Source organism: Schistocerca serialis, chromosome 4, assembly GCF_023864345.2.
Source record: "Schistocerca serialis cubense isolate TAMUIC-IGC-003099 chromosome 4, iqSchSeri2.2, whole genome shotgun sequence".
Taxonomy (NCBI): Eukaryota; Metazoa; Arthropoda; class Insecta; order Orthoptera; family Acrididae; genus Schistocerca; species Schistocerca serialis.
Genome location: NC_064641.1, coordinates 351,077,805 through 351,090,670, shown reverse-complemented (window position 1 = coordinate 351,090,670; position 12,866 = coordinate 351,077,805). Strand labels below are relative to the sequence as shown.

The 12,866-nt window shown below is 46.5% G+C and overlaps 1 protein-coding gene across 1 annotated transcript; it reads left to right on the top strand.

Moving 5' to 3' along the window:
* Nucleotides 1-3,946: 3,946 nt before the first annotated feature.
* LOC126474455 (transient receptor potential cation channel protein painless-like) lies at nucleotides 3,947-11,611 on the top strand. Its single transcript, XM_050101927.1, has 2 exons — nucleotides 3,947-4,431; nucleotides 9,241-11,611. Exons 1-2 carry the CDS (start codon nucleotides 3,947-3,949, stop codon nucleotides 11,609-11,611), a joined length of 2,856 nt encoding a protein of 951 aa, XP_049957884.1.
* The last annotated feature ends 1,255 nt before the right edge of the window (nucleotides 11,612-12,866 follow it).

The following is a 12,866-nucleotide window of genomic DNA, read 5'->3' as shown; positions in this document are numbered from 1 at the left end:
TCGTGTTCCACTAGCAAATAGAGTGATGGGAAAACTACTAAAAGCCTCCATACGAACCCTAATTTCTCACATCTATGGTAAATATCGCGGAAATCCTCGGGTCATGCATTATTAGTTGTTGGTGACTTTAACCTACCGAGCGTAGACTGAAAGGTCTGTGGATTCACTATTTAACAGTCCTGTTTCATGGATAAAATCACGGAAATACACTCCTGGAAATTGAAATAAGAACACCGTGAATTCATTGTCCCAGGAAGGGGAAACTTTATTGACACATTCCTGGGGTCAGATAATCACATGATCACACTGACAGAACCACAGGCACATAGACACAGGCAACAGAGCATGCACAATGTCGGCACTAGTACAGTGTATATCCACCTTTCGCAGCAATGCAGGCTGCTATTCTCCCATGGAGACGATCGTAGAGATGCTGGATGTAGTCCTGTGGAACGGCTTGCCATGCCATTTCCACCTGGCGCCTCAGTTGGACCAGCGTTCGTGCTGGACGTGCAGACCGCGTGAGACGACGCTTCATCCAGTCCCAAACATGCTCAATGGGGGACAGATCCGGAGATCTTGCTGGCCAGGGTAGTTGACTTACACCTTCTAGAGCACGTAGGGTGGCACGAGATACATGCGGACGTGCATTGTCCTGTTGGAACAGCAAGTTCCCTTGCCGGTCTAGGAATGGTAGAACGATGGGTTCGATGACGGTTTGGATGTACCGTGCACTATTCAGTGTCCCCTCGACGATCACCAGTGGTGTACGGCCAGTGTAGGAGATCGCTCCCCACACCATGATGCCGGGTGTTGGCCCTGTGTGCCTCGGTCGTATGCAGTCCTGATTGTGGCGCTCACCTGCACGGCGCCAAACACGCATACGACCATCATTGGCACCAAGGCAGAAGCGACTCTCATCGCTGAAGACGACACGTCTCCATTCGTCCCTCCATTCACGCCTGTCGCGACACCACTGGAGGCGGGCTGCACGATGTTGGGGCGTGAGCGGAAGACGGCCTAACGGTGTGCGGGACCGTGGTCCAGCTTCATGGAGACGGTTGCGAATGGTCCTCGCCGATACCCCAGGAGCAACAGTGTCCCTAATTTGCTGGGAAGTGGCGGTGCGGTCCCCTACGGCACTGCGTAGGATCCTACGGTCTTGGCGTGCATCCGTGCGTCGCTGCGGTCCGGTCCCAGGTCGACGGGCACGTGCACCTTCCGCCGACCACTGGCGACAACATCGATGTATTGTGGAGATCTCACGCCCCACGTGTTGAGCAATTCGGCGGTACGTCCACCCGGCCTCCCGCATGCCCACTATACGCCCTCGCTCAAAGTCCGTCAACTGCACATACGGTTCACGTCCACGCTGTCGCGGCATGCTACCAGTGTTAAAGACTGCGATGGAGCTCCGTATGCCACGGCAAACTGGCTGACACTGACGGCGGCGGGGCACAAATGCTGCGCAGCTAGCGCCATTCGACGGCCAACACCGCGGTTCCTGGTGTGTCCGCTGTGCCGTGCGTGTGATCATTGCTTGTACAGCCCTCTCGCAGTGTCCGGAGCAAGTATGGTGGGTCTGACACCCCGGTGTCAATGTGTTCTTTTTTCCATTTCCAGGAGTGTATGTTAATGATGACGTTATTTCAATCCGTAAGATACAGCAGACAATTTTTTGATTTAATGCAGAACTTCAACGTGGGAAGTACACTTCAAGCTCTGTTTCAATGTCGAGTAACTTTTTGATAGCAAATTTCCTGCAATAGAAGCCTTAGAATTTGTTACCTTTACATCTAGTTACCATTATTTGATGACCTCGGGTCACGGAGTCCGTCTTAGTATGTTGCTCACTAATTATATATGTTGTCTCAGGAGCCATTTTACAACTATCACACGCATCCACAAGACGTGCAGTTGGTATGGAAGAATAAAGTTTCCTGATTTGATGAACCAACACTTCTGTGCACTTCAACACGTGCATCTCTCACAATATGTATACTATCTTACCTCTGTTCTAGATGAATTCATGTTGGTCCAAACAAGTCGTTATCGACAGACTTAACTGTATCATTATTTCCGGCCACCATGTCGCTGATGTCTTTTGGCAGGGTAACCAGAATAAGTGAGCCCAACTCAAGGCACGAAAAACCGCCCTAAAATATCAGATAACCACCTATTAGTTACGTCCTGCGCGTCAAATGCCTCATTTGGCTGTCAGTCCAGTCTAAGACTTGCATTATTTTAAAGGGGCAAGGCAACTCTTCTCGTCAGCCCACTCTACAAGCCTCCAGTGAGCCACTATGGGCAACGGTCTTTTACTAGGTACCGACTCCAGATTTCCTCTGCCCACAGTTCTCTTCACAGTGTTAGCTGGGAAACTGTTTGATATGGATCTACATTCACTGACAGCAGCTATTCCTGTGACGTATCAAATCGATTATCATTGACAAGGCGTGGCACTTATCTTCGGTCGCTGTCAGTTACGATCTTTTCACTAGCACTATTCTACATCGAATTTCATGGCTGTGTCTGGTACCCCTTTCCTTGTGTACACATTGGGCGCTCTGCATCCATACACCAATAAAGATGGCGACTTCATTTACAGTGTGGCGCGGGGGTACTTACAATGACTTTAGCTCCTTTCTGCCACTATGACTTGCCTCCTCTTCCACCCATCTAATTGTGCTGATTCCCGACATCTGACTCGCACATACGTACTGTCCAATCACGTAAGTGGAATAACCACCTTTTTCAGCGGGTACCGCTGAGAGACGTGCAGGAGAGGAGTCAGTGCGGTTCTGACAGGCACTGACAGGGACGTGGAGCTACGATGACTCCAATGCCGTGACCAGCTGCGCTCGTTTTTTCTGTTGAGAATCCATGCCACGAACAGCGCAATCGAGATGGTCCCATAGATTCTCGAATGGGTTTAAGAAGTGAGTACGGTAATCTCACCCCAGTGCTCTTTGAAGCACGCACACACACTGTGAGCTGTGTGAAACGTTGCATTCGCCAGCTGGTGGTAAAACCAACTGCAGGTGGGGATGTACATGGCCCTCAAGGATAGATGCATACTTCTGTTGATCCACTGTGCTCCTAGAATGACGAGATTACTGAGGGAATGCCATGAAAACATTCCCCAGACTTTAAGACTCCCTCCTCCTGTCTGGTCCCTTCCAACAACTGTTGTGAGAATGTCTTCTTTCAGACCTTTCACGCCAATGGAGCATAAAACAACACTGATCTGGAAAGGCCTCCTGTTACCACTCGGTGGACGTCAAGTTGCGGTACTGGTGTGCAAATTGCAGACTTTGTCGCTGACGACGAGCAGTCACCATAGGTGCATGAACAAGGCACCTGTTGCAGGGACCCATACAAAGTAACGTTCGCTGAATGTTCGTTGAGGAGACATTGTTGGTAGCCCCTTGCTTCATCTGGTCTGTCATTTGCCCAACAGTTGTACGTCTATTCGCCCGTACACATCTTCACAGCTGTCTTTCATCCCTGTCACCTGTGGTGCATCGCTGTTGCCTCAGCGCCGGCTTTGAATAGCGTCATTTTGTAATTCAGGGGTATTCTTTAATCACAGGAACACACAAAGAGTTTACAAACTTAGCCGTTTCGGAAATGATTTAACCCTTGGCCCAAAATTCAATGATCATGTGCTATTGGACGTCAGATACACTCAATTTCCACATTTAACAAAAGCTGCATTGTTTCCTGCGTCTCCCATACATGTTTTATATACCTTCAACTGCTAGTGCTGCCATCTGCCGTCTGAGGTGACTATTGCACGTTGACTTTGAACATTGGTTGTGGTCACATTAATGTGACTGGACCATGTATATTACTTCACTGGCATCACGTCACTAGAGTGAACGCCTAGTACTGGTTCTACATCACCTACAGGGCTCCAAAGCGACCAGCGTGCTCTTGTAAAGGGATGATTAATATTCTGTCCAGTGAGCTTAACACATCAGTTCATTCACTGTGTTTGTTTTCTCCTTGTGCGAGCGACATTACACTCAGCGAATATGAAATATTTGAGACAATAGGTACGTGTGTTTGCAGAGAGGCTGGTCGGACACTGGACCTGGACAAGGCGACTGCAGGCGGGCACACAGCTCGCCAGCTCGCTCAGAAGGTGTTCCCGGACGTTAGCCTCCCAGGTGCAGGGCTGCCACAAGACGACGCTGTGGAAGAGCTGCTGTCTGCGCTGAGTGAGGGCGAGTCGGCGCGCTACAGACAGCTGTTGGTGGCAGCTGCCGCATGGGGGTTCGACGCCAACCTTTGGCTGGACGAGCCCTTGGGCATGCGCCTGTTGGAAGCCGCCTGCCGCCTGCCCACTCACCGTTCCGCGCCAGACTTCGTACGCGTTACACTTGCCGCTGGCGCCGATCCCAACGCCATCAATCTTAAGACTCACAGGTACTCTCACTGTCTATTGTTGCCCCGTAACGACATCAGGAATCACCCCCGCAAGCTATAATTTTCTCTCTGTACCGCACCTTCTTGTGACAGTATAATACAGTCTGGTTGGTCTACCTCTAGTAGGATATTTACATAGACTTCCGCTATCTGAGCAAAAGTATCCAGATACCAATTAGAAGACATTAACACGGACTGTATCAACCCTTCATATTTATGACGGTTTGAACTCTTCTGAAAGACAGTCTGAGTGAGTTATTTGAATGACTGTGGAGGAATGGCAGCCCATTCTTCCTAAGGAGTCGAAACCAAGAAGTTAGTGATGTCGGACGTTGAGTTCTGGAGCGAAGTCGATGTTGTGACTCATCCAAAAGGTTCCGTTGGGTTCACGTCGAGACTCTGAGCAGGCTAATAAATTTCATAAAATGTTATTGTCCACAAACCATTGGTCACAGACTCCACTTTATGACAGGGTACATTGTTTCTTGATACAGTCATGTCTTCGAACTGTTCCTCTACTGTATGCAGTATTTGATACTGTAAAATTTGTTCATAGCCTTCTGCATTTAGCGTTTTCTTAAGTGCAATAAGGGGACCACACCCTAAACACAAAAAATACCCCATATTCTAACACTAACTCCTCCCTACTTCACTGACGGTACTACACGTGTGGCAGATAATGTTCTCCAAGCATTCACCAAACCAAAACCATTCCATCGGGTTTCAACAGGGTACAACGCGATTAATCTTTCCAAATCATTAGTTTCCAGTCATTCGCTGTCCAGTGGCGCCGCTGTTTGGCTAACCTCAAGCGTCGCATAGCAATGACTACAGAAGTGTGACTGATGAGGAGCTGTTCGAACATTGTATACCATTCTTTTTAACTTCCAACACATTGCCTTTGCTCTGACTGGGCTGTTGGTAGCACTTTGGAACTCACGAGTGATTTCTTCCGCCAGTTTCGTGCGATATTGTACAGTCACCCTCCGTAATGCTCGGAAGTCCCTGTCTGTCAAATCATGTGCTCTGCCTCGTCTTATCATTCTTTCAAATTTTCTCTTCACAATCGTCTTGGGACGCTTTCGAATGGTCGAAATGTCCCTGATGGATATTTTACTCAGGCGACAGCCAACGACTAGACCACATTCGAACTTACTGAACTCTCCTGGCCAACCCACATACTCTCTGGCTCTTTTTATATTGACAATTCTTCCTCTCGTGACATCTAGTGGTCAATTTTATATTACATAGGCATATAAAGAGACTTCCGTTCAGATGTTGTATCTCTTCTCCTATTTGCTTTACACTAGAGTCCAAAAATTAGACACATCAAGGAATTTTTCCCGAAGAGCTTGTTGAAAATAATATAGACTGGACTTAAGCGGAATTTCAAGATATTTAGCACGAGGCACATGCTTAGAAAAGTTCTAATATCGAAATTACCTATTTTTTAGAAAAAGAGTAATAAAACCGCAACAGCAAACAAATAAGTAAGAAACATATTTTACAGAATCCGAATTCAACTGCCTCGCTAGCCTGTCAATATTCCTTACCTTCGAGAAATTCGTCTGTCGGAGCAATATTGTACACGTGGACACTGTTGCCCATAAAAAAGATGTTTCGACCGAAAACAGCTATGGAAAGTCACGTATGTGACTGCACGTATTGCTGGGCGTTAAAAGTATTCATCCAATCACTGGCGAAGACATGGAGCTACGTAGGGCAGTCTATCACGATGCTTCCCAAGACTAGGAGCCCACCGACGTCAAATTTCTCTTGAAATTGTATCTGATCCTTTTATTAGTGGAGCTTTTTCTATATTACTTACTCCACTATAAACGGCTCGTCTATGAAGTGCCGTGACCAGAACACACATACTTTGTTATAAAAGTGCGATCTTTCTCGGTCTCTTATTTTTATTACTCCCGTTTATCAACGCTATTCCCATGCTGATCATGATTTCAAACATGTTATTCCATCCAACACAGTCGAGTGTTTTTTCTACGTCTGCGACTGCAGTACAGACAACCTGACTTCTCCTCATTCTTCCTGTTCTAAGCTGAAATTCAGAAATTGTTTCTCTGGTGCCTATTTGACACCTATTTGCATTTTATCGATCTTCCCTTTTTCAACTCTCGTTTGTCCCGGCTCATCACGCCGTGGGGCTCCTCGTGATAACCTTGATGCCTTCTGAAATGAAATGTCTTAGCTCCTTATTGGAGTATACGCTGCCCTTAGTGTTCTTAAGATATTAAGGCCGTATCGGATCGGACTTTTAACACTTCATTTATCGAGCGGTATATTGCAATCGCATTACCCTAGATCGCCCCACGGACTGATTCCAAGCTTTAAATTGTCACAGGTTTCTCTACATGGCTTCCAAACTTCGTACTGTCCCAACTTGTTGAAGAACTGACACGCCGCTTAAGGACGTACACTGACGAGACGGTGTTACACCATGAATCTCCAGTTCGATATTTATCGAACTTACATCTAACTAACATGGAGACGTTCATGATGTAACCAGTATTAAATTATTAAACTTTCACTCCATTTGGACTGATCATCATCACCAACCTCAGTATGAGGCGTAACGCCCACAAGTACGAACAGATTTTTTTCGTTGTGGCATCGAAGCAAACAGCCCACAAATGTCGTATTGAGGATTTTCTTGCCATACTGTCCTTTCATGAAGAGTGCTTGCTGAGGGCTGGTATGAAGGTATCATCTTCCTGTCGCATGTCGCATCCCAAACACGCTCTACCGTTCTACAGCTAAAAATCAAGCGACCATAGAGGCCAGTCAGCGATCTCTACATTCCTCAAGGCGTCTATCATGTGAAACGCAGTGTTGGGTCTTGAATGATTCTGCTGGAACGTGCCGTTCGGTAACGTGGTCATGAATGTTATGACCACAGGGTTTACCTATGTTGCCATATACTGGCCAGCATTCAGTCTCCCTTCAACAGCTATCAAATCAGTCCTTTCGTCGTATCAGATATCTCCCCAAATCTTCATTGCATGAGTTAGAAACATATGGGTCTTTAGAAACGTTGGTTCCTGTAACCTTGCAGCAAGTCGTCTACAAAGACGTTGGAGTCGATATGCCTACTAGAAACAGAGGTGAGAATCACCGCTGAACACTACAGAATGCCACTTACTGTCCCAGCTGACTCTGGCTATAAATCACGCTAGTATCTGTTTTCTGGTAAACGACACCTGGTAACTTTAGATCTCAACCGAGCTTGCAGTAATCCGGTCCCGACAGTTTGTGATGATGGTGCCTACAAGTTTCGGATGGATTTAATTTTTTGTCATCTATCCACTCAGACTGTATGCTCATTAACAAAAAGCAGAGTACGATCTTGACATTTGCAGACTCTGATGAAGATTTCGTAGCTCGAGTGAAATGAGATGTTTTGAATTCTGAAATGGATGCTTTTATACCGAAAAACAGATTAAGTAGTTACTTAAAGAGAGTGATGTAGAATCCCTTTTCACCCTGTGACCATCTCCACATTTATTTTAATCCTCATCGCTGCTTATACAGTTCATTCCTTTTTTGAGATCAACATGAATTTACAATTAAGGCGAAGATAAACATCTCAATAATTCTTTTTTTGTATAATACAATTCAAAACATGGATCAACACGAAGTCCAAAGACGCATCGTTTGCCATTCAATATAAAGCCGTAGCAAGCATAAAACAACAAACGCAAAGTATGCTCTTCAGACTACCGTTGCTTTGACTCACCTGGCATAACGACAATGGCTCCATGTAGTAGTCGGAAGCAAGAAAGAAACGTCTCACAGCAACTGGGAGGTAGTTCTTATGGAAATATTGCTCATGACAGTCCAATCCGAATCGTCTCACGACTTACATTCATACACCTTCACTTCATCCCATACTATAGCCCCTCAATCCTTCCTAGGTTGGCCGAGAGCGCTGATGCGCTGCTTCCTGAACTCGGGTAGGTGCGCTGGCCCCGGATTGAATCCGCCCGGTGGATTCACGACGGAGGCCGGAGTGCCGGCCAGCCTGAATGTGGTTTTTAGGCGTTTTCCACATCCCCTAGGTTAATATCGGGCTGGTCCCCACGTTCCGCCTCAGTTACACGGCTCACAGACATCTGAACACATTCACACTATTCCATGGATTACACTAGACGCAGACAGTTGAGGTACACTAATTCCGTCCCGGGGGGTATGGGGTGGCAGCAGGAAGGGCATCCGGCCACCCCTTAAATTAACCTTGCCAATTCCGATTAACCATGCCGACCCCGTGTCACTGCGGGAAAAAGGCACAAGCAAAAGAAAGAAACGAAGAAAGAATCCTTCCTCTTCTTCTTCACCATACTTCGCCCTCCCTCTGTCCCTACACTTTTGCCCTTCTTTATTTTCTTCGCCTGTCCTGAAACTGCACACACACGGGAAAGACGGTAGTATAGTGTGCCGGCTGCCACACCCTAGTTGCGCCACAACATAGGCCCATACAATCGGTAACTCCAACCTCACACAATCAATAACTGCAACGCCACTTTCCTCCTTGCTCTCGTCCTCCAGGCTGTACACGAGTTACATGACACAATAAGTGTAGGAAGAATAGCATTGTATACGTGTAGAGCTGTACGACCGCTGCATCAGCAATAGACGCTGTCGCCTTGGCAAAGCTGTTGTAAACTAATTATAACGCGTCTATCCAAGAGACTTCTACTCTCACATGTTTATCGGAAGATTTAATATCCACTATGAATCGTATAGCTCTCAGATTCTTAGGAAGACCTAAAAATGTTTTTCTTCTCTAAACAGAACGGCTCTCCATGTGGCAGCAGAAGAGGGGAACGTGGCCGTTCTGGACTGCCTTCTGGAAGACGAGTCGGTGGACATCAACGTGCAAGACCGTAATGGCGTAACGCCGCTGATGCTGGCCGTGGAGGCGGCGGAGTTGGACTGCGTCGAGAGACTGCTGGCGCGTAGCGACCTGGAGGCCGGCAAAGTGGACGCGCGCGGTCGCACCGTGCTGCACTATGCAGCGCTCGCCGCACCCACCGACGACGGCGTCGACTGCCTGCGTCAGCTGCTGGAGAGGCGTGACCTGCACCCGGCAGTCCCTGACGCAGAGGGCCACAAGCCGGCAGACGTGGCCGCCGATCTCCAGGTGCGCCAAATGCTGGAGGAGGCGTGTTCTCGACGGTCGCCGCCTCTCCTTGTCCGCCAGAAACGATCCATGCTGATTTCACAGCAAACTTCCCCGTGGCAACGCTATTTCGATCTCCTGGTCATTGGCGACTACGAATCATTCATAAAAGACATCGACGAGCTAGGCGAAGAGGGGAGAGAGATTTTGGACAACAAGAGCGGGCAGTACACACTACTGCAATTCGCTGTTATCAGAGGACAGTGCGAGGTGGTCAAAGCTTTGCTCGATAAGGGTGCTGACCCCAACTGTATCGGCGTCTCCGACAAGCACGCTAGCCCGCCCCTGGTGATGGCCTCGTTTATAGCGTCTAAAGGAAAAGACAGCGTCGCTAAAAAAATGATAACACTGCTGCTACAGACAGAAAGGACCGACGTCAACGCCAGCAACGTCCAAGGGTACACAGCGCTGCATTTCGCGTCCAGGAACGCCGATCTGAATACGGTTGTTGAGCTCCTCAACCGCGGTGCCAATATGAGAGCAAAGAGCTCCTTTGGCGAGTATCCGCTCAGTGCTGCGAACGTCGATGCGCTACTCAACAACAGTCTCAGTTCTACCGACAACTGCTTGCCGACTCATCTCCAGTACGTCATAAAATTCGACTTCAGTCTGCTGCTCACCGATGTCAGGTCATCAGTTCCTACGCCATTTGCTAAAATATTTCACAGGGACATTAAAGATCCAGAGAAAGCGCTTCTTGAGTCTGAGAAACGCATAGGTGCCCCAACACGTCGCTTGTATTCTGAAATGCGTTTCCTGCGTTTCTTAAGCCACTCAGAAGGACATGAAGTTCTACACCACCCAGTAATCAAAGCATTCCTACACTTGAAGTATAAGCGAATAACGTGGCTATTGAGGCTGAACTTCATCTTGTACTTCACATACGTGCTTGTTTTTAGTTCATTCATATGGGTGCAGTATAGTAACACGGAGAAGCGCGGCACCACTGCATGGATCGTCTTGAATGTGTTAACGTGTGTTAGCTTGGTACCAATCGCAGTAAGAGAAATCTTTCAAATGTTTCACCCGAAATCGTACTTCAGAAACGTTCAAAACTACAAAGATATGTTAATGCTCTCTGGCACAGTATTCACCCTAATTTTCACTCCCCAGAATGGTATTGGTATGTGGTGGACAACCCTAACGATAATTCTCTCGTGGTTTGAACTGTTATGGCTTTGTGGCCGTTTCCAAACACACGCAATGTATGTCGAGATGTTCAGAACAGTTTTGCGAAATTATACTTACTTCTTCACCATATTTTCTTTGATCATCTTAGGATTCTCGTTCTCTTTCTACGTGGTGTTCTCCTCAGACAGAACTACAATTCCCAGCAACGACACGACGGTCGACACTGTACATTACTTCTCCCACCCCCTGTTCGCTTTATTCAAAATAGTCAATATGATGGCTGGAGACATGGCCCCAGACATCACTCTCAATTTAGACGTCGTCCTTGCATGCTTCGTTGTCACTCTTTTCATGTTCTTTCTACCAATCGTTCTTTTAAATCTGCTGACAGCACTCGCGGTATCTGATGAACAAAAGATAAGAGAAAACGCCGAGATACTCAGCCTGAAGTCACAGATCGACTGTCTCTACGAAATGGAAAAAATTGCATCACGTCACTACGAGATCACTAAAGCACTGAAACTCAAGTTTCTCTATGATCGATTGAGAAAAGTGTGGCTCTTCCGAAAAGGATCAGAAAAAACGCGGCTGGAAGTCTGGCCTAACAGAGGACAATTTGGTAAACTGGTAAGTGAGCTGAGCGGTGAAAAAATAGACACACCTGTGTCCGGCACGATAGACATGAGTCTGATAGAAGAAGCCAAGCAACTGCTGGCAGAACGGCCGATATTGTCAGAGAAAGAGGGCTTCGAACAACTCCATAAACTCGTCGAACAGTTGAAAATTGTTCAGATGCAGATGGAAAACTACAAAGTGGAGCTGGAAAATGCGAAGAAGCCAAAACGTCTGTAAAATCTCTCTGAGTGCGTCTAGACATATTACTTGTTAATGCCTGGCGTCCTTCTGGAACAGCATAGGAAACCAGACTACGACATCAAGAGTTTCATGATGTATAAGACGTATAAACTGGCGACCTTTGTGAACCCAGCCAACAGAAGAAAGTTCGTAAGAGGAAATGATAATCTTCCGTAATATTACTTACGGGCCAGTAATCCTTGTGCATCTTTCTTCCCTGGAGAGGAAAATAAACGCAAACCTCAAAATACTGTGTCCCATTTCTAATCTGCCCAGAATACTCGATTAACTTCATCTCTTTCTCTCCAATTACACAGTGATGCCCACGTTGCTCAGTACAAACTCACTTGGTTGAACTACGCTTTCTACATACGAGCAACGTCATTCCCAGAGAACAGTTAGACAGTAAAAAGCAAGCAAAATGTGCTGGATTTGTACGTTATGTAACTGAAGAATCAGAGGTTAGTAGACATGACCAAATAATAAAGTGAAATTTCTCTATAACTGAGTGTTTTATTGTCTTTAGTACAGATAATTCGCTTTTAAGTTTCAAACTACGAATTTAATTCACAAGTGTAAATCTGATAGTACTATGAAAGAGACCACTGTAACATTGAGTACCATTTACATTTAGTTCATTAGCTATGCCTGTCCAGTTATTATTCTCCAGAAAGACTGCACATACAGGGTGGTCTATTGATCGTGACCGGGCCAAATATCTCACAAAATAAGTGCCAAACGAAAAAACTACAAAGATCGAAACTTGTCTAGCTCGAAGGGGGAAGCGAGATGGCGCTATGGTTGGCCCGCTAGATGGCGCTATCATAGGTCAAACGGATATCAACTGCGTTTTTTTTTAAACAGCAACCCTCATTTTTTATTACATATTCGTGTAGTACATAAACAAATATGAATGTTTTAGTTGGACCACTTTTTTCGCTTTGTGATGATGGCGCTGTAATAGTCACAAACATACGACTCACAATTTTAGACGAACAGTTGGTAACAGGTAGGTTTTTTAAATTAAAATACAGAACGTAAGTAGGGCAAGTTGTCGGAATCAGAAGCGGTGCGGATTTTCTTGGAAAAAGTAGCACAATTGACAGCAGACATTACGCAATTGAGAAATGAATTAACATCTAGAAGTGAGTGGGAAACCGCATCTGATCAGCCGTTGTTGCCTCGGGTGCCGGAGATTGATCCAGCTGCTGCGAGTCTGATTACTCCGTTTTCTGGCAAGGCGTCTGAGGAT